General features: G+C 38.4%; 1 protein-coding gene across 1 annotated transcript in view; it reads right to left on the reverse strand.

The window, feature by feature from the left end:
* Window positions 1–23,924, reverse strand: part of XPO4 (exportin 4) — an 81,973-nt gene that overhangs the window by 36,995 nt on the left and 21,054 nt on the right. The window contains exons 2-6 of the mRNA XM_032099390.1: window positions 23,736–23,841; window positions 20,094–20,235; window positions 19,705–19,843; window positions 7,712–7,828; window positions 6,782–6,935 (exon numbers count right to left, since the gene is read on the reverse strand). Of these exons, the coding sequence (XP_031955281.1) occupies window positions 6,782–6,935; window positions 7,712–7,828; window positions 19,705–19,843; window positions 20,094–20,235; window positions 23,736–23,841 (658 nt within the window). The remainder of the gene's footprint in view (window positions 1–6,781; window positions 6,936–7,711; window positions 7,829–19,704; window positions 19,844–20,093; window positions 20,236–23,735; window positions 23,842–23,924) is intronic.

Raw genomic sequence — 23,924 nt, forward strand, 5'->3', positions numbered from 1 at the left:
TGTAAACCACTTCTGGTAATAATACAAATGTTTCTAACACTCCCAGGTCTACTGAGGAATGGCTAACTCTTAATACAATTCACTTTGAATGATATGGAAATCCAGGCTAACAAACAGCTACCAGAAGCATGTCAATGTTTCACCCATTTGGCAAGACTTAGGACACTGATTCCTTCAGACACTGGAATCTTCTGCATGAATCAGATTATTCAGTGATGTGAACCAAACTCTATTAAAAAGCATAAGAATATAATTAGATGCCTTCATGTATGATAAGGCTCATATGCTGGCTATTAGTGCCTAGACAGGAAGAGGAGAAGACCATAATGTTAAAGAAGACTCTATTTATGCATGTAGACATTAGCTCTATGCTTGGTTTTGTTTCATGAGCTGGAGAAATAAGAGTAGTATTTTATACATTATAAATTTTTTATTTTAAAACTGATTTAGAACAAAAAGTTTGAGGTTTTATGTGTTTCTTGGAGGAGCATCTAAAGCAACAAAAATAAAAGACCAACAAATGCGTAGTTTTCCTCTCACTCATAGCCTCTGTCCCAGGAAGGGACTGATAGGTGAAGATGAATATCAAAATATTTCATTTCCACAAAGAAGTAAGTTTGGAACTCAAAAATCAAAGCTGAGATTTCTTCTACTAGAACCCCATCCATAAGTTTGTGCACAGAAGTTAAAAAAAAAAAAAAAAAATCTCAGAAATGGAAGAAAAAATCCTGAAGTGTTAAGGTCTGAATATCTTTCTTAAAAGTTATTCTAATCACTTGACTTCTGTTGTTTGAAATATTTCTGGACAACTTTGTGCCAGTCACAGACTTGCATTTTAAAAATAAAAAACTGCCTTAGAAAGTTACCTGCCCTCCAGTGATATGTTAAATACTGATTTTATCTGGATTTTTAAGACCTCCTCTGGCTTCCTAGCTAGTGAGCCAAGCACACGGGATGAATCTAAGGAGCAACTGCCTAAAACTGCTGCAGAGGATTGCTGCCCCCTATAGAGAAATCCTTCACAGACCTTTCCATACCTCATACTCTCAGCAAATACATCCAGCAACCAGGGCAAGGAGCATATGCTTAAATGTTATTAAACACAAGTATTCTTAACAGTCACGAGAATGAAACAATACTTTGTGATGGAGACACTGGACTCAGATTGCAGGAACAGGAGTAGGAAGTGTAGGAACACCCAAGCTAATTTTAAACCCTGCCGATTCCAGAGCCATGCCAATTCCAAGGCTCATGACCACCCATATGGATTCTGCAGCTCTTGGTACATCCTGCTGCTATGGTTATGCAGCTTATGGTATGCAAGCTGATCACTTCCAGCCTAACTTGCACTTAAAGCACCTGTGCACAAGTGGCTGCCACACAGATGTGGCTTAGGAGTCACACCTTTCCACCACACACCAGCTGCCATCCAGGGTGTTGTGACCATCGCTACAAAACTGGAAAAGTAAAACCACTGGGGCAAGAGAGCACAATATCTGCTCCCTTTCATAAAAAAGGTCATTCCTGGTCTCTTTTCCTCTTCTGATATTCATGCTTTTAAGATGTTCCTACATTGCAAACTGATTACAGAATTCATTCAGGAAAACCAAAATGATGAAAGACTAATTGTTAAAAAGTTCAACATCGATACAAATATGTTTAGTGCAATTATGACAGAATTCAGGAGATCTGCCAATCTTCTTGGGTTTGCCCAAAGTCATCTTAAAAAGTTGCTAGAAAGGATTGACAAGAAAACACATAGTGCCCTAGAAATAATTTCTAAACATCAGGGATTTCAAAGTCAGGTCAGTTTTCACCTAAAAGTGATAGGTGATAGAAGTCTGATAAGAGTAAAATGCAGCTCTCTTAAATACAGCTATTTCATTTACATTGAATGAAATGTACAGTGTACAGTTATATTGACTTTTGCTCTGTATCCCAAACAATAGACAGGATAGTGGCCCAATGCTTCATTTCTCAGATAAAAACAGACTGCTGCAGTAAATTCAGGATAATTCCAGGCTGCTAACAAACACAAAGGCCTATAGAAAGCGCCCATGCTGCTGAAGAAATCTGTGTTGTCACTCCTTTGTACAGGTAGAATAATGTCTGTAGTTGTGCAACAAATCAAACCAGGGGCCACAACCTGCTAAAAAACCCCACATTTTCAGCCAGGTGGTTCCCTGCTCAGCATCATGCTCATGGGAGATGATAAGGCAGGATGCTTTTTCAGCAGCAATGCCAACTTGAATCATTCCTCAAAACCAACCTTGAATGCTCTGTGTGGTTTTCACGCACTTCCATTATGCACAACAGATGCTACCAATCTGGGTTGGACTGAGTTCAAATCTTGAAAGTCTGCAGAACTACATGGTTCACAGAACCTTCCAGACAGGTGTCTCATTCTGGCCTGAGGTTTAAAAGACCTTTTGAAACAGAGATATTATGAGCTTTCTTCCTTTAACTGCGTGGCCAAGGAACACAAAAATGTTCAGATCAGACAAAAACTTCAGTCAGTTCATACAACTGCCGTGGCACCATCAATTCCAATGGAACAGCAATGATGTGTATTAGTAGAGTGCAAACCACTAGGTGCAAACCACATAACCTGCATTTTAAATCCCCTATTCTACATTCACTTGAAAATTTGCCAGCTTGCCTCCAAGCAAGTACAGGCACTAAAGAACTAAGGCTCAAGTATCTCTTTATTCATATACTGTAATCCATACATTGAAGAATAAGGGATAAGTACTTCTATGACAGCTTCTAATGACAGATAATAGACATCTTTCTGCAGATGGGAGACAGCTGGACACAATTCTAATGTTCTGTTAAAGAACTTTTATGTTTGAGGACATTCAGTCAAAGTCCACTAGAATATGGCTACCAGGAACAGAAAAATCCCAAAGTCAAGACGACGACAGAAATATCTCTGGAAGTAAAATGATAAAAATTATAATTCTATCCTGACTTCACAGGATGTGTATGTCCGTGCCAATGTGCATTAAAGCCCAACAACATTCAGCTTCTTAACTGGACACTTTGGGTACTCACAATGTACTAAAAGTCAGATGCTTGAAGGACCTTTTGTAAAAGAGAGGGCTGTACTTTTTAGTATTGATCAACTGTACTTCCTTAATTAGTCGAAACATTCATTTAAGAAAAGATGCAGTTAAAACTAGTTCCACCAGAGTAAATAACATTTAACAATACTGTAACAGCACTGAAAAAAGAAACTGTACAGAAGCCAACATGCCACAAGATACTATCTCTGAAGCATCCACAAACACCGGGTAAACTAATATCTCAAGGTGGCAGATAAAAATAACAATAGATGATTGTTGGAAAATGAAATGGGAGAAACTGCACATTACTGAAGGGAGGTTTCCTAGGTCACTGTGCCATGTCCGTCCTACTGCAGGCACTACATCCCAAGATAATTTAAAAATACTGAGCTCCAATTTGAAATTAGGTAGGTGACAGAGCTTCTTCTTTTGTTGCTCCAATGAGGTGGGTATTCCAGAATGCATCTTTCATGGTAGCAATAGACAATGCAGACTTACTGCAACTTTTCTTGCAATTGGTGGCAACGCTGTCCAAGACTGCATTTAACAACGCAACACTTATCAAGTTTTCCTATAACAGCACAGAACTCTTGAGAAGTGGTATGTTTTGATCCAATTCTAACAGCTTGGGGATTTGAAGGTGCCACTTTGCAGTAGTCACAATGCGCCACTTCGCAATAGTCACCATACGGTTAATGCACTTTTATGTTACTTCTCCTTTTTGGAGATACAAGAATCTTGCTAAAGATTACATAAATATGCTGCAGATTACTGTGATGCTGCAGGAAATACTGAGAATCAATACTATCTTGCCAGGGGAAATACCAACTGAAGGGAAAAAGTTGTATCTGAGAATACAATGGATCATTTTACTCCATGCTTCAAGTATTAAATTTATGCCCATTGCTTCAGCATATGTACTGTCAAGATTTAGAAAGAGGACACCAGAAGGACTTTAACCAATCAATCAACACAGCAATTCTTACATTCTTACATAATGTGCTATCTATTTAGAAACTACAGCCAAGCTAAGTTTCACTGCCCATGAGCTGACAATCAACAGTTAAACAGGTCATCTTAAGGAAAAGATTTATGCCACAATACAATCAACATGGCACTGTAAACCCCAATAGTTACTGAATATTTGGCAGCTAAGGCCAGCTTTTCTCAAGGATGACTGAAGATGGTCCAACTTCTGTGAAAACAGGTTGATACATAAAGAAAGAAGACGCAAGCTGGTGCTGTAATTCTTACAGCAAAATGAAACATCCAATGGTAGAAAACAAAAAGACAGTATCAGGTGGATCAGAAATTACAAAAATATTTGAAATGGATCCATCAAGAGCACTTAGGTCCGTCCAGCTTCCAGAAATGGCCAGAACCTGCTTAAGAGCTGTAGTATCTAAAGGCCAAATAGCAGAAAACGATTAACCTTAAGCAGTAGTATGGCTTGCTTTGCTATTTCTAGTAACATTTATTTACTAGCACCTAAATCACTTCATATTATATAGACATATAAAGGAAAGCTGGAATTCCAAGACTCCACAGGTTGCATGTATCTATCAATCTATCCATATGGCTCCACCAGTGCAAAGACTAGGACAAAGAGCTCATGAAGAATTACAGCCTTCACTTTCAAACTATTCTAAGATCCCAGACACACCTACAGGTTAGAAGTGATTAAGAGCAGCACTGCAGAGAAGCACTCAAGGGTGATGGTTGATGAAAGACTCAACATGAGCCAACAATGTGCACTTACAGCCCAAAAGGACAACTGCCTCCTGGGCTGAACCAAAAGGTTGAAGGAGGTGATTTCTCCCTGTGCTCGGCTCTTGTGAGACCCCACCTGGAGTACTGACTACAGTTCTGGTGTCCCCAACATAAGGAGGACACAGAACTGTTGGAGTAAGTCCAGAGGAGGCCATGCAGCTGGTAAGAGGACTGGAGCACCTCCCCTATGAAGACAGGCTGAGAAAGTTGGGGCTGTAGAGCCCGCAGAAGAGAAGGTTGTGTGGAGACCTCACAGCAACCTTCCAGTGTCTGAAGGGGGCCTACAGGGAAGCTGGAGAGGGATTCTTTGTCAGGAACTGCATGACAGGACAAGGAGTAACGGGCACAAACTGAGAGGAAATTCAGGTTAGATAGTAGGAAGAAGTTCCTTATTGTGAGGATGGTGAGGCATGGGAACAGGTTGCCCAGTTAAGCTGTGGATGCCCCAACCCTGGAAGTGTTCAAGGCCAGGTTGGATGGGGCTCTGAGCAGCCTGGTGAAGGTGTCCCTGCCCATGGCAGGGGGGGTGGAAATGGATGATCTTTAAGGTCCCTTCCAAGCCCTTAACATTCTTTGATTTTGTATTTAGGACTACATCAGAAGTTTGTGCAGAGGCAGACTAAAATTCAGATGGAACCACCACTGCACAATACAAGAGCATTTTCTTTCTATTTCAAATCCCAAATCCACTTCCAAAGTGCAGTAATTTGACTACAGTCTCCATCTTATAGGCACATGGGCTAAATTCCTCTCTGAACCCCAGCCAAACCACTTCAGGGACGATAGAAGTGGGATATTTACTTTTAATTCACAGAACCTTTCTTAAAGCCAATATAACTGGCATTCTGCTTTACAGATGTGAACCAAGGAATATCCAGTTTCAAATAAATTTACTTTTGCTGCCTGCTGCATAATGAACAGACTAAAAGAAAACAAAAATACACAGATACCACCTTCTGACTGTCACACCAGGAAAGCAAAAAAAAAATCCTTCACAGTGGATTTGAGAGCAACATCAAGATTCCTGCAGTATGTATAACTTGGTAGCAATTTCAAAAGTTTTAGGAAAAAAGTTTATAAACCAGTTTAAAAATTTGGCTCTTGGGAAGTTTGCTGAGCTTCTTAAAGGCAGTCTGGCTATTAAAACAGATACTATAATGATTTACCAGACATGCTGTCTAAAACCTCTATTGAATACAGAGTATTATTGAGTATTTCTACAATATTTGTCTAGCCTTAACATTTTTATATCTTTTTTTCTTCTCTCCTTCACTAAGACCCTCTCTCTTTCTGATTCCCATTTCCTTCTCTACTTTCCACTCCACCTTTCTCTGGACTAATGATCAGCATATATCTCAAAAATATCAAAACAGAAGCAATGGCACCTGTGTAAAATGAAGTTGACATTTCTTTTCTCTGCTATCAAATACTTTTTTCAGACTGAAGAGACTCTATTCTGTGTTCTAGTATATACCATATTGTTTTGAGGGGAGTTGGTTGAACATGCATATTCCTACATGATGGGGCATTTTGTCTGTCCCTACCTCTTCTCTGAGGGAGAGAAGTAGGACAGATCAGGCCTCTGCATAAAAATTTATCAGGGCTTAGACTCTTCCTCATATGGTTCTACACTGAAGTAGCAAATTACATGTTTCCTGTTCCCTGCACCAACCAGACAGACCATCAACCTGTAAAACGGGGGTGCTCTGTTTTCTCTTTTATGTAAAATACTTTTAAACTTTAATGAAGAACAGCAGCTTCCATATGTAAGCATCTCTTAGTAAGCATGGTGGAGACAAAAAGCACTAATGGAAGGAAACATAAATCAAGGACTAAACTTAAAAGTTTATACGTTTTATGGTTTACTCTCCTTACAAAGACTTTACTCATTACCCAAGAAGTGACGCAAGTCAAGGGAAAAAAAGGGCCTGACATGAAAAGGATATAATTTGGAGGAAGGAAGTTCCAGCTTAAGACCTGATTGGCTAGTGCAAGATAACGCTGAAACACTGAAGACATCTGAGCATTGAGGTTTTCACGTCTGCTGAATTCCTGAAGTACCTCTACTGTGAGCATGAAGATCTGCCGCAGATCGTCCTCCTACAGTCAGGACGAACACAATACATTCAGTATCTCAGACATTTAGAAACGTTGATCAACAAGAAATACTTTTCCAAAGAGAAAAAAAATTTCCAGCTTCACCCTATTTTTCATTAAAATACAGAAAATACTCTGAAATTGTGAGAACCCCCCTTTTGTCAAAATTAATTGACTACGTTTGCAAAGACTATGAAAAAATCCTCCCATAAATACTAGTCGTTAAAAGATAAAAAACCAATATGTTTTTAATACGTGGTGGAGAAAAGAGTTGGTCTTTGGCATGAAAAAAAGTTGGTAATTTGTTCCACAACAGTCAGTTTAAAGCAATGCCTTCACAAAAACATTTCTGACTGGCCAAACAATACATCTGAGACAACCAGACTACACCATCTGCAATAATATTTTTAAATACATACATAGCTCTCCTTGGCTTTAAACCAAAGCTATATTTAAGACTATCATTGTTCCACAGAGTATTCGTTTTGTTTGCAATTGGTAGCCAAGGAATTAAAGAGTCCAACAGCATAAAGATCTGTAGCTCTACATTCATAAAATGAGCACAAAGGGGTTGCACCTTTTTGATATAAGTTTTTAAAAAATACATTATCAATTTTCCTGAAGTAGCCAGTATCTGCATTATTTTCAGTATCTGGCCTTTTAAATGATTTTAGGCAAACAGTGTACCTGACTGCACCTGCAACAACAAAGTATTTCAGCTTCTCAATGTTTAAATTCTAGAAAGAGAGGTAGCATATATCAATACAGAACTAGTTTACCTGAAATATACGTTTACAGTTACCATGGAACTCCATGCTTAGTCCAATGTTGCTGGTTTTACTTGAACTTGAGAACTCGCTCAACAACGCCGTTAGAATGGAACAGGCCAAAGTTTGCTATAAAAAAAATAAGGGGGAATAATATAACTAAAAGGTGTCCAATAATGCAATAGCACCTACAGTGTCCTTCATTTTTCTATTAGCATTTTAATACAACTATTACTTCAGTTCCATCTAACACAAACTAGAACAAGGCAAACTTTCAGGAAAATAGATTACTGGATGAACCATTTCTGGAATCATCAGGGCTCCATCCTTAAAAAAGAAATTCGAGTATTTGAGCAATATAGAAGCTGGTACCTGTGTGATCATCACTACAAATAGAAACCAACTTACTGCAAACCATTTCCCAGCCTTTCCATTTACCTTCTCTCCCTGTGCACAGGCCTTTACAGTTATTAGTTTCAGGGAAGATTCATTTTCCACTTATTTCTATTTATCTAACAGTTCAGGTCGCTCTGGAGTTTTTTTTGGCCCTTCTTTGCATTTGCTACACTTACCATGTTGGCATTTGATTAACTTTATAGCAACAAAAGTGATACAAGTTTGTCAAAAACAACACCTGCAATAACACTCTCCACTACATCTTTTCCCTCTCTCCTCATCAAAAAAATTAGAAGAGGAATCCACAGAAAGCTCGAATGCTTGAAAGGTCTTGGATATCTCCCTCCAAAGCACCACATCCACAAGCCTCAGAAATTACCCTTAAAACTACTCTATTAAAATTATGTCTCTGAAGAGATATAAAAATTGGTGAGAAAAAGGCATATGTTAATTTTAGAGACACAGATTCATGAAGACTGAAGGTTTAAGTATCTTTTTCATTCTCAAAATTGAAGATAAGGTAAATGAAACGCTTATCTAAAATACAACTTAAAAGCCAACTTTGTTGTTTCTTGAAATATAAAAAAAAGCTTTTTTTCCTGATGCCAAAGTCCAGAAACCATCATCACCAGTTTTAATATCTTTTAACTGATCCCTGCACACAAAGAGGAGTAAGTATTGCACAGTGGAGATGCAAGTAGTACTTCAGACTTGTGCTGTACACTACTGTAACAAGCAGAATAGAAAGTGTATACTGCTGAAACGAAAAGACTTTTTGTTAAAGAGATGTTCTTTACAAAAAACTCCAAAATTACTGGCTATCCTCCCAGACTTTTTGGAGCCAAGGTGCCAGGCATGGACAGAGGGATAGGAATTGTTAAAGGGTCATGCATGCCAGCAAGTGTCCAGGGGTTAAACAGAAATATGCACACTACCTCTGAACACCCGAAAGATTAAAGTGGAGATGATACTATTTATGCAAGCTCATACAACAGCTGAGACCAGTGCCATCCACCCACCAACTGCAACATCTTTGTTCAGAAATGCCTCTGAAGTCAGTACCTTGACCCCCCCAGACAACTAGTTATCTTAGTCAGTGTACACTAAATTAACATTCTTACTAAGTAAGTTCCAGACAGATCAAACATAGTGGCTTTGTGATAATACACAGGTTTTCTCTTCCACTATGCAGTAAAGCTGTGTAAGTACAGCAGACCAGCATATTGCTGATCAGTTGCTAAGTAAAAGCTTTCCCATTTTAAAGAAATTATTTGTTTCAAGTGCACTATTTCTCATTTACAATCAGCTCTGTCAAACAACATATATGACTAAAGAAGCATTTAGACAGTGAAAACCAGCATCACAATTTAAACTACTCCAGTAAAAGTGCAACTTTGTCACTTCTATACTAGAAGTATTTCTATATTAGCTCAAACATCTCAGTATTTTATTTCCAAATTTTATTTACTTTTTATTTAATTTAGTTCCAAAATTTTATTTATTTCTGTGCAAGGTATTTTTTTAGTTAGAAGAAATACAGATTTGATCTAATACCAAAAAAAATCAGTATAGGCTAGTATTGAGTTTTAAATCCAACATTAAAAGTTCCATATGAAAAGAATTAACCTGGATTTTTAAAAAAGAAGACAAAAAAAAACCAACTAAAAAAACCCCTCAGGTCTGACTTCAGGACAATGCTTCTGATAAGACTACATGTTTTAAAGAAATAAGGCAGAGTTTTCTCACGTGACTCTCTAAATAGTTTAAAACACAAGTTTTTATTTGATGCTTAAATTAGTGACTCACTCACATTTTTCAGCTCAAAGCAACCACAATGTAAGGACATCACTAGCTGCAATTACAAATCTGTACACTTTGATGCTCTGTAACATACCCTGATTACCAAGTGCTATCAGTGGCTCCAACAGTACAACCAACCAGGCTAAAACTAAACTGCTTCTGCTTTATCATATTAAGATCTTGCCACCAAGACACCATCCAGACCACCACAGAACAAGCAGGGCAGCAATGCAGACTACCCATCATTTGCAGTTCATTGCCAATTATTGGAAAATAAATCACCAAGTTCAAATAGGCAAGAACAATAGGAAAAAAAGTTTGTTTCCACTGTGATTACAAATACTTAATATTAGCTGCAATAGCTCCTTCCTTTTTCTCCAATTTGTTTATAGGTATATAGTAATTTATCCTTTCTCTTTGGAGAGTAATGTGTTACTGCATGGTAAAAGTGTGTTACAGATTTTCTGTGTGCTTTTCTCCTGATTTCAAGGAAAAATTAAAAGGAAGGTTAAATTTTATGACTGATAGTAAAGACATCTTTTTTAAAGTGTAAAGAGCAATGGGTACAGGTAGGCTGACTAAATCTGCTAAGAGTCCAATAAAGCAGCTTGAGCAGTGACCTATACCCCTGATTACAGTGAGAACTAGTTCAGATAGTTTTGGGACATCAGCATCTGCTTTGACCATGACAAGAGAAAAATGATGTTACTAGATTTATACACCTTATTCCGTCCAGCACACTAGCTCACAGCAAATGCCAGGGCACACTGCATCCCTCTGGTTTACTCCCTCCTACTGAATTCCCAGCATCCCATCAACTTCCTTAACTTGGTATTTCAATACCTGGGGTGCCTGCCCCATTCCCTCACCATGCCAAGGGCCTCATGTGCAATATTTGCACATCCATACACTTCTGTCGCCATCTGCACTTGCGCTTACCCCTTGCATCCATAAGGAATTGTAAGCACTCCCATATATTCCAGGTCATCAGGGGAGGAGAAGACCAAAGAGAAGATACTGGCCAGTAATTTAAAATTTACTGCAACAACAGGATGAGGTGAGATGGCTTGAGACTGGTTTCCTAGAAGGCAGGTGCCAGCCTCCATGAGTTCAGCTCTCAGACAAGAGCAGAGGAACAGATCAAGACTCTAACCTGTCCTTGCAAGGTCAAGTATTTGCACAGAGCTTTGCAAAACCACCACTGCTTCCCAAAATTGCCATAAGGCTACAGGAATTTATACAGACTTGTGCATAGCAGTAAGATGGCCATTTTCATGAGTACTAACAAATTATTAGCTTAAAAGAATATTTGCCCTGCCATCTAGTTAACTTTCCTGAATATGCAGTAGTACTTCAGAAGCTCCGGAATAAAGCTCAAGTAAATTTTACTAAAAATAAAATTTTATTTTCATAAAGTAACTTTACTGAAGGTTAACTACTAATATTTTGAATCACGTTTTTTAATATACAGCTACATTTGGTGTGAAGACACTAAGTACCTCAACACAAATACTATCAGAAGAAAGATTTCAAAAATTTTAAAAGCAACAATTTCAGAGAAACCAATACTGGTGTGCTCGGTGAACTAAAATTTCTTCCTCATAAATGTAGGAAAATTCAATGCACCTAACACATAAAAAATTCTAGGGTGGAGGGTTTGGGGATTTTTTGTGTTTTGTTTTTTGGTTTGGTTTTTTGTTGTTGTTTTTGGTGTGGCTTTGGTTGGTTCGTTTGTTTGTTCATTTGTTTTGTGGTGGGGGTTTTTTGGTTCTTTTTTAAATGTTTTTTTTTAAGGTTTTTGCCACACCACAGAAGAGATTAACAATGCAAGTTAGTAATACCACACTGTAATAAGTAGAAAATGCACGTGACTCTGGGCATCATATTAAAAGCCAGATCTGAGTGTCTATTGTGCAGCAATGCCATTAACTTCATACCAGTAAGAGTACACCTCTGAACCTAGTTTGACTCATTCGCTAGCAATTTCACTAGTTCTGCCACAAGTACATGCCCAAACAATAAGCCCATCTAACAAAATAAAATCCTTCTCTTGTTGAGAGAGAGGATTGCCTCTGAGAATAGCTTGGCACTCACCCCAGTTAGCTTTATTACCAGGAGTAAACTTCATGAAAGATCGCTATACAAAAAATAGACACTCAGCTGCTCAAACAGAAGATCAATGGGACTTGTGATAAGAGATTAACTTGGCAATCAGACACCCAGTAGTAACACTGTTTTAGTGGTTTTCTTTTCAAATGACTTTAATAAAACACAGACACTACAGAAAGACCATGCACCATTTTAACAGTAAACAACATTTATATATCATTCATAAAACTCACACGCAAAAGGTAAATACAACTTATTCCTCCAAATGGAATGTCCCCTACAAAAGAAGCTAAAGTCATAATGTTTGAAGGGATTTCACACTCGTGCCTGGGCTACCCATGGAATAAATGAAGTGCTTCATTTGAGGGTAGTTGGATTACAAAGCATCTGAAAGGAAGAAGAGTTCAAATACAGCCTAGGAAAAAATGGACATGTGGTACACCAGCTCTGCAGCAATAAAGCCAACAGACAAAGCTGAATGAACTCCAATACCAGAATTGTTTCCTTGTTTTGAATTCAGAGCAGAGATACAGTTAGGTTGTGAGAGGTTTGATTAAAGAATTCATTTTACAACAAAATTAAAGAATTCATTTTACAACAAAACCTACAAAACTATCATGCAGTGCCTTCTGCAAGTATCATTTACACCTACAGAAAAAGCAGTAAGCATATCTAAAAGAATTAAGGTCTTACCTGAATAGAGCAAATCATAACATCTACCCTGTTACATTAGATCACTGCCAGCTTGACTATGCATTTAGAGGACTTCTTGTCTCCACATGTATAATGTAAACTCTGTTACTGAAACCAAAAGTAAGCCATGTGAAGATTTAATAATATCCCTAAACTACCTAAATTTAACTTGCGCAAGAGCAGGAAGAATCAAAGAGTAAATGTATCAGAAGCAGAATTTTCTGTATTGCTCCTAGGTGATAGAATTCTGTAATGAGAATGTATCAAAAGCAATTTTTCCAAGTAAGTTGTTTAAAGCAAGGCTTTCTTTATAAAGGCAGTAATACACTTCTAACTTCCTTGAATAAGCACAGCTGTATTTGCTAATGTTTTCAGAGTATCTAAATCTCCAGAATGTAAGCTGTAACTCCAAACTGAAAGGTTAACAGGATGGCCAGAGGGCCAAAAGAAATATCTTTATGTATGCAGAGTAACTGGGGCCACTCCAACTTTTCAGCGTGGGACTATTGCAAGGTGGGTGGGAGACCCAGGAGCTGAAGTCATGGTTCCCAACCAAAGAAAACCAGAACATATCTGAAGAAATGTAAGCAAGCACCAGGAAGAACCCCCTGATTTTTATCTGTTTGTTCCTTCCCAAATGAGCCAACTGGTGGAAAAAAGCTGTAGAGCAGAGACAGGATGATAGCAATAGGACTCACAGCTGCAGTTCTGTGCTGTCAGCAGTAAGGGACTGGCTGGGCAGTGCACTCCTTTCCTCTATTCCCCTTTCTGCCACTGAGCAAAGACAGATGAGCAGCACCAGGTTAACACATCAGAGCTACAGTGGCACAATAGGCAAGACCTTGCTTCCCTTCCTTGAAGGGAACCAGGCAAACCAAGGGAAACACCCAGGGTTGAGCTGAGAAAGAGAAAATCAATTTGCCTGTGAATCACCATGGGCCAGAGGAAGATAATCTTGTGGCATGTGAAGCATGCAGGCTTTGGACAAAGAGAGAAGGGAAGTAGCAGCCTCTACTAATAATGGAAGAGGTCCAGGCAGAGTTAGCTGGAGCATAGGGTGCAAAACAGGCTTTTCTTTGTTTCTCTGGAGACAGGCAAAGTTGTGAAGCAGAAATCAGGAGGAGAAAAAAAAAGAAGTAATCTCATAAAAGAAGTTGAAGGCCTGAAAACCATTTATAAAGGTAACATATCCTTCTCCAGGTTCTTGTCTGAATGGCATCAGCTGGATCTTTACTCCTACCATAGCTGCATGAACAAATACAGGACTTTCAATTAAACTCAAAATAATGAATAGTAAGGCTAGCTATGCAGTTTGCCATCAGCAGCACCCAGCTTTAAATATACACCATCCTGACAAGTGCTCTTTGGTGGGCAGGTGTCCTCCCTTCCCCCACTTTTCCCAGTACTCATTCCTGGTCTTTCTTGCCTGCCTCTGCCTGCCATACTGCCAGCTATGTCAAATGAGCTGCATTACACGGCTGTGCTCCACAGCAGATCACCCAAAGAAAAAAATGAGAAGCTGTGAGGGAGAAGGGGCTGTTTCCAAGCAGACTAACAAAGATCCAGTATATTACTGAACACATTTATTCTGAAGGGCAGTACCTCTGAGAGGAAGAATGACGAAACACCAAGCAGCTAAGGACAACAAATGTCTTAAAGAGGCTTTTCCCCTCAAGCCTGTTTATTTGTGTGTCACCACTGTAATAAAAAAAATACATGGTGTAACACATGGAAAGGTTTAATTTCTTCTTTCCCAGTGAGTCTCTGAGGTCACAGGTGAGGGACTCCACAGGTGCAAATCTCATGAGACGGCAAAACAGAAGAAAGAAAGGGTTTGGTATGCTATACCTAGAACAGGTGATGCACATCTCACCACTTGGAACACATCTCCTCACTTCCCAGCCCTGTCTTTGAAACTGTGGCTTTAGTGTAAATAATACTGGGGAGTTATCAATTTCTAGTAGTTATTAAGCAACTAAGCTGGAGACTTGCTGTACTGCATCTCTGGTAAAACCGGTTCCCTTTCAACAGAAAAATCTGAAAACTGTAAAAACACCCTCGTTAATTCAACTACTAAAACCACTTGCATTTTAAAGTTCTCTTACATTTCTATTACTGAATTTTAACCTCACATGTGGACTAGTTTTTGGATTCCTAAAATTCCCAAACCAATCTTTAACACACTAACTTAGGCCTTTATAGAGCACTTATCAGCTTAAATATCCTGGTTCACCCTCTGTTTTTTATATTCAACATGTTTGAAGGGCAATGAGGTTCGTAGAACAAGGTAATAATTTTATTACACCAGAAGACACAGCTTGGGAGTGGGATAATATATATGTTTTTGTCAAAACATGAAAGTCAGGAGAGCCTCTCCAACTCCTACCCTACCACATGAAACAGTAACAGCTAGACAGATTTCCAGAAGTAAAACTCCCTTTAAATAATAAAAACAAGAACTGTAAATACTAAATAAATATAATTAGCTATCCAGGCAGCTATTATAATGGATAGATTAACCTCAATAAAGATGAATGCCTAGAGTTTCGCTTATTAGTATTTCCCACCGCTCACATGAAATCCATTCACAGCACATCCCTCAAAAGCTTTAGGTAATCTGAAGCAGCTGGATCTTCTCTCTAGCCCAACTAGGAACACTGGGAAACAGAAAAACAGTTTTACAAATTTTACAAGAGAAGGAACGGTTAGGATTCCAGAGCTTTTCCAGTGATTCTTGACAAGTCATCTTCCATATACAAAAAAATATGTAGGCTTCAGATATGGAGCTTTATATTAAATACATTCTACATGCCTACAGTATGCACTGTAGGTCTAAAAAAACATAGCTTCTGTTGCTCCCCAGTCCCATGTCAAGTCTAGCAGCTGGACCCCTCTGCATCTGCCTATACATATGCTGGAAGAAATTGAGGTGTGATCCATATCTCAGTCTGGTTTTAAACAAAATCTATCTGATTGTGTTCACATGCAGACCAGATCCTCCTGGGAGTCAGTCACTTAGCTGCCAGGATTCCTGTCCTTCTGGCAGGGATGAAGGACAAATGAAATCCTTCAGCTGTGCAAAAGCAGAATATTTTAACACAAGAAGAAAAAGCCAAGAAATTGAAAACATGTATACTTGAGAAGAACTTGGCCCATGCAATTCTCCAAAATCTTGAAATCAGTGATAGAAAACATGTATTTAGAATTTTAAGATTGGCTCATGATACTGTGTCTGCTGCCAGAATCTCTGTCCCCCAGAGATGAAGATTTTGAAAAGAGATCCTGAAATTGCTATTGGAGGGAGATTACAGATTCTCCTTCCTGAGCAGAGGGATGGCTTGTATCGATAATATGGGAAGAGGCAGGAAAAACAAAACTAAGAACTCCAAAGCTAATCCTTGTCCTCCTAGAGGATTACTACCTAAACTCAGTTACAAATAAATAGGCAGCCAGACTAAAAGTTTACTTTCCATTCTCAGACAAAGTTTCTTCTGTGAGATTCATAAAGCACCAAATGGCAGAGAACCAGCAGCAGAAGCCAACACTCCAGGTTCTAAAGCTGGCTCTAACCATGCATCCTTCCCATCCCTGAAGTATTAACTCTCCTTAGTGTCCTGTTATTTCCTTAACATGTACACTGTGTTCCACTATTAAAAGATTACTCAATACTAAAGCCATTTTATTACTCTCATCACAGTTCCTCTCCTTATCTTCCTTCCAACCTCCTTATTTTTTCATTCTCAACAGTTCATCCATCAGTCTTGCTCACATGACAGTTTGCCGCTACATAACTAGCCTCAAAATAAATCCATCTCTAAAGATCTTTTTAATCAGTACTTGAGAAGTTGAGGTATTAAGCACATCAAATCCTGCAAATGGACACACACAACAGAGACTACCATCTACATTCACTGCCCTCCTTATTACCCCAACTATCAAGACTTGACCCTGACAAGATATTACTGAAAAGTCCCAAAGATTTCATGTTGCAGGACTGTCTAATGATCACAAAGTTAGTAGAGATGTCTGACAGAAACTGGGTGGAGTGTTGCAGGGAATGGAAAAGATTAAGTACCTACATTATTCTTGTGAGGTAAAGATGGGTCAAGAAGCTTCACAGCCAACAGGGACAAAAAAGTAAGCAAGAAGCAGACAAGAGAATGCTTTGCTTTTTCAAAATGGACTTTCTCTCATTTAAAAACTGCCGTAGAAAGCCATTACCTCAGAATACTCTGAGTTGGAAGGGACCCACGAGGATTGAGTCCAACTCTTAAGTGAATGGCCCATATGGAGATCGAACCCACAACCTTGGCATTATTAGCACCATGCTCTAACCAATTAGCAGCAGCTAAGAGCTGCCGATAGTTCTTGTTTGAGAGCTTTAAACATTTTTAAATATGAAGTGACCTTCTGCTGACTCCATGTGTAGTGAACCTCAGGCAGGACGACACAAATGGGTGAGCAGAAGGCTGAGAAGGATACAGAAAGTGACAAAAGAGACTGGAAAAAAAATTAGGAGTCACAAAGGTATGACAGACTTCTGCAACTTGAGTGTACAAGGAGGCAAGAATGCGTATCACGCCACAGAAAAGACATGTCAAAAAAGTGGAATGATTCCTTCCACAGGGAAGCACAGAGGACTGGAAAGTATCTGCCAATCTTTTTCAAAACCTACATCCTAGCCTCTTCCCTGATTTGAACAGACGCCTATAAGTAACTAATATAAACGAATCTCCAGAAACACTTGTGACAGTGCATGGCACTGTCCTGACAGCACATCTTGGATCTTGAAAGCAGTACCAGTCCCTTCAGGATGTGGGCTTCACACCATACCCTGAAGCACTTAGCTGAGAATCCCCACGGCAGCAAGGCAACTGCACCACTGGGGTCCCACATGGCCCCACAGGCACGGCTGAATGATACAGGGACACTAGTAAAGAAACAAAACCACCCAGCCATATTTGAAAAGATAACTAAAATAATAAATAATTCATTGTATGAATTATTTCATACAACCTTTCAGAGTTGTTATATATTTATACAAGAGGCATGCCCTGACCCCCTTCAGAACGCAGTTTTGGCAGGTACTGTGCTAAAACGCCATTTTATTACAGCTTATTTTTGTACATGCCTGTCCTGGGTGCCAGTACCAGAGTCTCCCTTGCAGCTAAGTCTCAGAAGATTACAAGAACATTTTCATGAATGAGAACTGGTTTACAATATAAACCCTCATATATACATCGGAGCAAGTGCTTATAACCAGTTTGCCAAAGACTAACAACCATATACCATGCCGTACAGAAAAGACGTTTCAGCAGCATCACGTGTCTTTTTTTTTTTTTTTTTTGGTATTAAGTGCTATTAGCACACCAGAATAGAAAACATCATTAAATACCCTAGACATTTTCAATACCATTCTTAAAACTTGAGCACAAATATTTTGGAAAAACTATGGAAAAATTCATGCTTGTGAAGAGAGGGAAATTAAATAAAGGGAAATGAAAAACTGAGCTCAACTTGGCAGTGAGCTGAACTTGAAGAAGAGCACCCCTTCCCCCAGCCAGAGCTCCTCTGCAAAGTGCTCTGCTCCACAGCATGCCCAGGACGATATGCTTGGAGCAGGCAGTCTTAGCTTGCTGTAAGCTGTGGTCAGTGCAATGCGTCTTTGGACAGTGCATGCCCAGAGTACAGCTGCACAAGCTGGACCGTGCATGACTCAGTTCACAGCCCACACTTCTATTTGCGCCACTTTTGTATCTTTACGCAAAGATCCTACAAACTACATGAGCATACAGAGTGTCATGCATAAAACTTGAAAACCTCAGCTGTAACACTGCTTTAATAACCAGACTATGCTTCCTGGAAAAAAGCATTAGCTCAGTTCTTCTTAACAAATACCCATTTCTATCTGCATTATTCAGAATCAAAAGGCTAAAACAGTTACCTTAAGGTAAATAACTGTGAAATTAAGGTTTACAAGAGTAAATGAAATTTCCATACCCTGGAGGGATATTACTTGTTGCTCAGAGGTGACACACTATTTTTAGGACCATGACATGAGCTGGATTACTTCTAGTACACTTTGATTGAATTTTCAGAGTTAAACATTTGCCACTCACATCTGTGTAGCACAACTGCTGCTCTAAACGCTCAGCAGTGTTAGGAGCCAGTTCTCTCAAGGTTTTTGTCTGAGAAAAGCTTCAGTTAAAGTTTCAGCATGGAATCTATATACTCTTTGATTTTCATTTGGTAGGAGACAAAATCACCACTCTTTAAGCTCTAGTTACATGCCTCTATTATGACCTATTCTAAACTTATCCCCTGGCATAGCAAACGGAATTTCACTAAATGCATAGATAGATATTGGACACCTTGTTTCCACTTTGAGCTCAGTATGGAAGGTAACACTTACCCCTAGTAGTATGACATTAAATCAAGAATAAGTTTTGTATTTCCATTCCATGTTTTACTTCCGCACACCCCTTTCTCTCCACCTACTCGTCTCCCAGAGAACAGCAGAGGCCTATGCCTCCTGCTCACTGTCTATTTCAACAGCTGAGCTGCAGCAGAGCAGCACCGCACAGATGGAAGGGGAACAGAGTGTGCAAAGAACCTTCCAGCTAATGGAAAATCTGTTTTAAATCTTACGATTTGATTAAAGAAAACCAGAGAAAAAAAGAAAACAAATAAAAAAAACCCATACCAAAAAAACCCCAAAACAAAAAACCCCCAAAACAAACCACCAACCCACAACTATGTCACTTAAAGCAGCTATTCAGAAAACCATTCCCTAAAAATATGGTCTCATTGTATACCAAAGAAGTACACATACTACCCCCAGTCCCAACACATTAAAACGTCTCCAACTTGGTAAATGATTTAATAGCTATCAACTTAATTACTAATTGGATAAGAGAGGTATAAAATATTTTATAGCCACTAAGTACAAAACCTAAGCTGCTGATACAGACTGCTTAACTTTTGAAGAAAAAAACCTGAGTACTTACCACAGTGGGGTTACCGCTGCTGATTAGCTGGCTGACTTCATGAAAAATGCTTTTGCAGTCGATTGATTTGTCTAATGATCCCCGTTTCACTATCACCGCTACCGCTAATAAAATCTGCTCCCGAACATACTTTTGAAGGCTGTAAACAACATTGCACAAATATATTTGCAAATAATTCTGGACATCGATGCTCAATAAAATTTTAAACACATTTCTTTTTCAAATATTTTGCGTGAATTCATAAGGGAAAGGTGACAGAAGTTAACTGCTAAGACTAAAAAACAAATTATTCTTAAAATGATTTTGCACTGCTACCCAGGGAAACAAAAATGATAACCCAGCCTTTATGCAGAATTCTGCATGTTCTGAGGTATGTTTTCTATACTTACTTAGGCCTTTGTAAGACATAGGTTAGAAGGAATGTTCGCAGTGACTCAATGCTTGCTTTTTCCAAGAGAATCCATTCTCTTACAACTGCTTCCATTATCGCAGTAGCAGCTTGAAAAAGGACATAGTCCACTTTGCTAGTTTCTGTGGGAAAAAACAAAGGCAACTTGAGTATTAGAAGACGTGTATTCAGCTTGACAAAAAAAAATTTTGGAATTTACTATCATTTATTATTAAATAGAATATTGGTGCTATGAAAACAGATAAAGAATTTACAGCTCAGAAGGGGGTGAAATAGTCAATAATACAATTATCAAATTGTCCAACATTATTCAAGTCAATGACCTAGGAGAAAAGTTGTCTGCACTAGAAGGCTGATTCAAAGAACAGGAATAAGAATGCTAACAACAGGGGGAATAAAATAAACAAGATGACAGCTTTAGTTCCAATACATTAATTGGTAAAAGTGATTAACCTTACAGGCATGTCAAAGCTGAAAATTTCTGTGCTTGCCTTTGAAAACAACAGTGCATAAAAGTACATGCATTTTATTGGTAATAAAAAGAAGCAAATCCACTTACACTAAAAGGTAACATTTGTGTTTAATTATCCAAGAAAAATTTTACACTGTGGTGTACTTAAAGTGTTCTACTTCATGTTCAAGTTTCCAGTATTTTGAGTTAATCAAAATATAATTTCTGACCACAGTATAGGAATCATTTGCCATTATTATCTGAATATGGGATTACTATGTATACAGATGCACTAAGGAAAGTATAAAAATATGTTACAGAGAAAGGTAACAGTTTGGTGACTACAAAGTATAATTTAAAGAGAAATGCCAGAATATTAATGTAATTTCTGTGATGATAAAAAGATACAGAGATGTTTTTGTTGTTCTTCTTTGCTTTTAAAAATTTTAACTTGGAAATAGCAGGTAGTATCTCAGAAGCCAGTTTCAAAACATTCTGAGCTGTGTAGAAAATACAGACAGAACTTTCAGAAAGGGTGCAGCCACAGGGTGGCAAAAGCATAAAATATGAAATGATGAAATAAAATTCCCAAACAAGAAGCAGAGTTTGAGCTATAGTGGGTGACCTGCCAGGACTAGAAAAACTGGTTTTGAAAAAAACTCAATCATGAGATGAAGGGATTTAAATTACTACAAAATTTTTCTTCCCCCAATTGCATACACACAAGTTTATAATATAAATTTCCTTTATATGCAAATACTATATCCAAGATAACAGATAATTTGCTAAAATATTTTAAAGTAATTTAATCAGGCTCCAAATCTAAACCCACACAGGTAAACATGCTTAAATGAAAATAAACCACCTTTAAATCTACTTAGCTTAATTTGGAAAACTAAGTAACCACTTAAGTAAAAGATTAATGCATATGTCTAACACATACAAAAACAAATTAAATTATTCCTGCATGGGAATTTTAATTCTGGCACTTGTTACCGTGGGTCTTCAGCTTTTCTAACTGTAAAAAGCTCACACACCCAAAAAAAGAGGACGTAATTAAAATAGGACAGTTTCCCCTTTGCGCCAAGTGCCACAGCCACACAACTGCGATCTCCGACAGCACAGACCTGCAGCCCCCAGCACAGGCCTGTAATTAGCCAGAGCACCATGATCCCCCACAGGAACTTACTAAAGAAAGGAAGGACAAGTTTTGCCAGTGCACTGAACAGCTATAAGCTTACAGCAGAACGCAGAGCCTCGTGCTTCCTGGGTTCAACTCCAGGTTTCTAAAGAACAACATAGTAGTGGCTGTTCCCCTTTTCCAATATGCTCACTTTCTCCATTATTCTCCCTGTGTCCTTCACACACTCTTCTTTCTACGAATGACATCAACATCCTTGTTATCTCTCTCTACCTCCATTCCAGTTCCTGTCTTGACCATTTTTTTGTTTCTTTTTAAGCCATCTACTTAGTTCTCTGGTTCCAGCACACCCTTACCAGCACACATCCCTTCAGTACACTTCAACTCTTTTATTCTTCATCATGAACAGCTTGTTTCCCTTCCCTGGTTCCTGATTTCACAATCCCCACCTCTTCTTCCTCAACTCCCAAATCTTAACTACCTGTTCTTTCTGTCCAGACTGTACAGATCCTTACTGAGGAAGCACAAAGTTTTGAAAAAGTCTCTAAGTTCCAGGTCTCAGCATTGTAACTGCCTACATTCCTACAAAAAACCTGCCCCACATGGAAACATGCTGGCTTCTCAGTGGTGGTAGCATATGAACAGTTTAAGATGTAATATTTCTAGACATCCAAAAGGTATTAAAATCAGCATCATATTCTTTCCAACCAGCCACATTTAAGATTTCATGAAATTTCATTATTCATTTCTGATCGATGATGAATGTATCACTTAGTTCCAAATGGTCTGCAAACAAAGTTACTTAAGGATGTTTTTGCCCACTTAGTTTTCTCTAAAAATCAGTGTGAAAACAAGAAGCATCAATTTTGCTGACGCATCAAGCAAAAAGTGTGATTGCAGTCTTCCAAACCAAATGGAGTACTACTATAATATACTAAACACAGAAGAAACTAATTTGTAGAGAGAAATTTTGGTTGCAGGAAAGGAAGCACATCCTGGTCTATATATCACAGTATAACATACGAGTAGGTCTGCAATACTGACATCACAATATTCATGAATTGTAAGTCTCTAACCCAGTAAATTTAGAAATAACTGTTAAAAAAATACTGCAGAATGAATTAAATATGAAAATAATATTTTAAACATATTTCTAATATTTCTCTGTTCATTCTGGCAAATTCTTTAAAAGAAAAGTCACTTTTTGTGGTTTTGGCATGTGTTCTTTTGAGCAAACTTTGAGGTTTCCCCCATCAGCTCTCAGAGTCGGCTTTCACTGAAACTGCCCCTCACCCGTCCCCAGCACTCGCATCTGGTCAGTACCACAGTGCTGAGCAGCAATCTTACATCCCTACTGCGCCTGTAATTTTCAGATTTAGCTGCCAAACTCTAATAAGTCTCTATAGCACCTGTAAAAACATTTATTTTTAAAAACTTGCTACACAACCACATTTATAGCATTTCCATTAAAACCGAAGAAATTTCTGATGAAGGGTGGTATCTGCCTCTTTCCTTTCTCCACACGTACAATCACACAAAATTTCAAATCAATACTCTCTTGCTTCTACCAGGTGAACAGAAACTTCTCTAGCTTTTCCCTCTTTTCCTCTGGCTGGGCTGTCAACAGCAACTAAGTTGTTCAACTAGAAATAAACTAATTTCAGCACTAATGCAAGATCTGGTAGAAGTGTATAAAATTGGATCATTGGCTGATTTAATGGGGAGCACAAAGCCAAGCAGCCACACTACTGGCAGCTGCACAAGCTGCATAGATTAGACAGTATTACAATAACCATGTTGCAGAGGAAATCTATTAAATCAGTTTAGGAACTTAGCTATATGAAGTTACACCTTACAGCTTTGAAACTGACAGAAATAAAACAGAAAATGACAGTAATAGGCTTCACCCTCCATCAAAAAGTACCCCATATCAAAATCAAAACTGATGTCCATAGTCCCAGCTGTAAAAGAGCAGCACAGTTCCAGTTATAAAAGAATGTACACACCTAACTCCATTTATTGAAACTTACCCAAAATATGTTTGCAAACAGCAAATGGTGATTTTGATTTTCTAAATGATAAGAATATGTGCTCAGCATGTTGGCGTTGTTCATTATTGACCATGGAAGGTGGTGCCTGAAAGAAAAAAAAACGTTATTCAAGCACTGATCAAAAACATAGTAAGAGCTATATGTCATGAACTTATAAATGTTTAACAA

Source organism: Corvus moneduloides, chromosome 2 (genome assembly GCF_009650955.1).
Source record: "Corvus moneduloides isolate bCorMon1 chromosome 2, bCorMon1.pri, whole genome shotgun sequence".
NCBI lineage: Eukaryota > Metazoa > Chordata > Aves > Passeriformes > Corvidae > Corvus > Corvus moneduloides.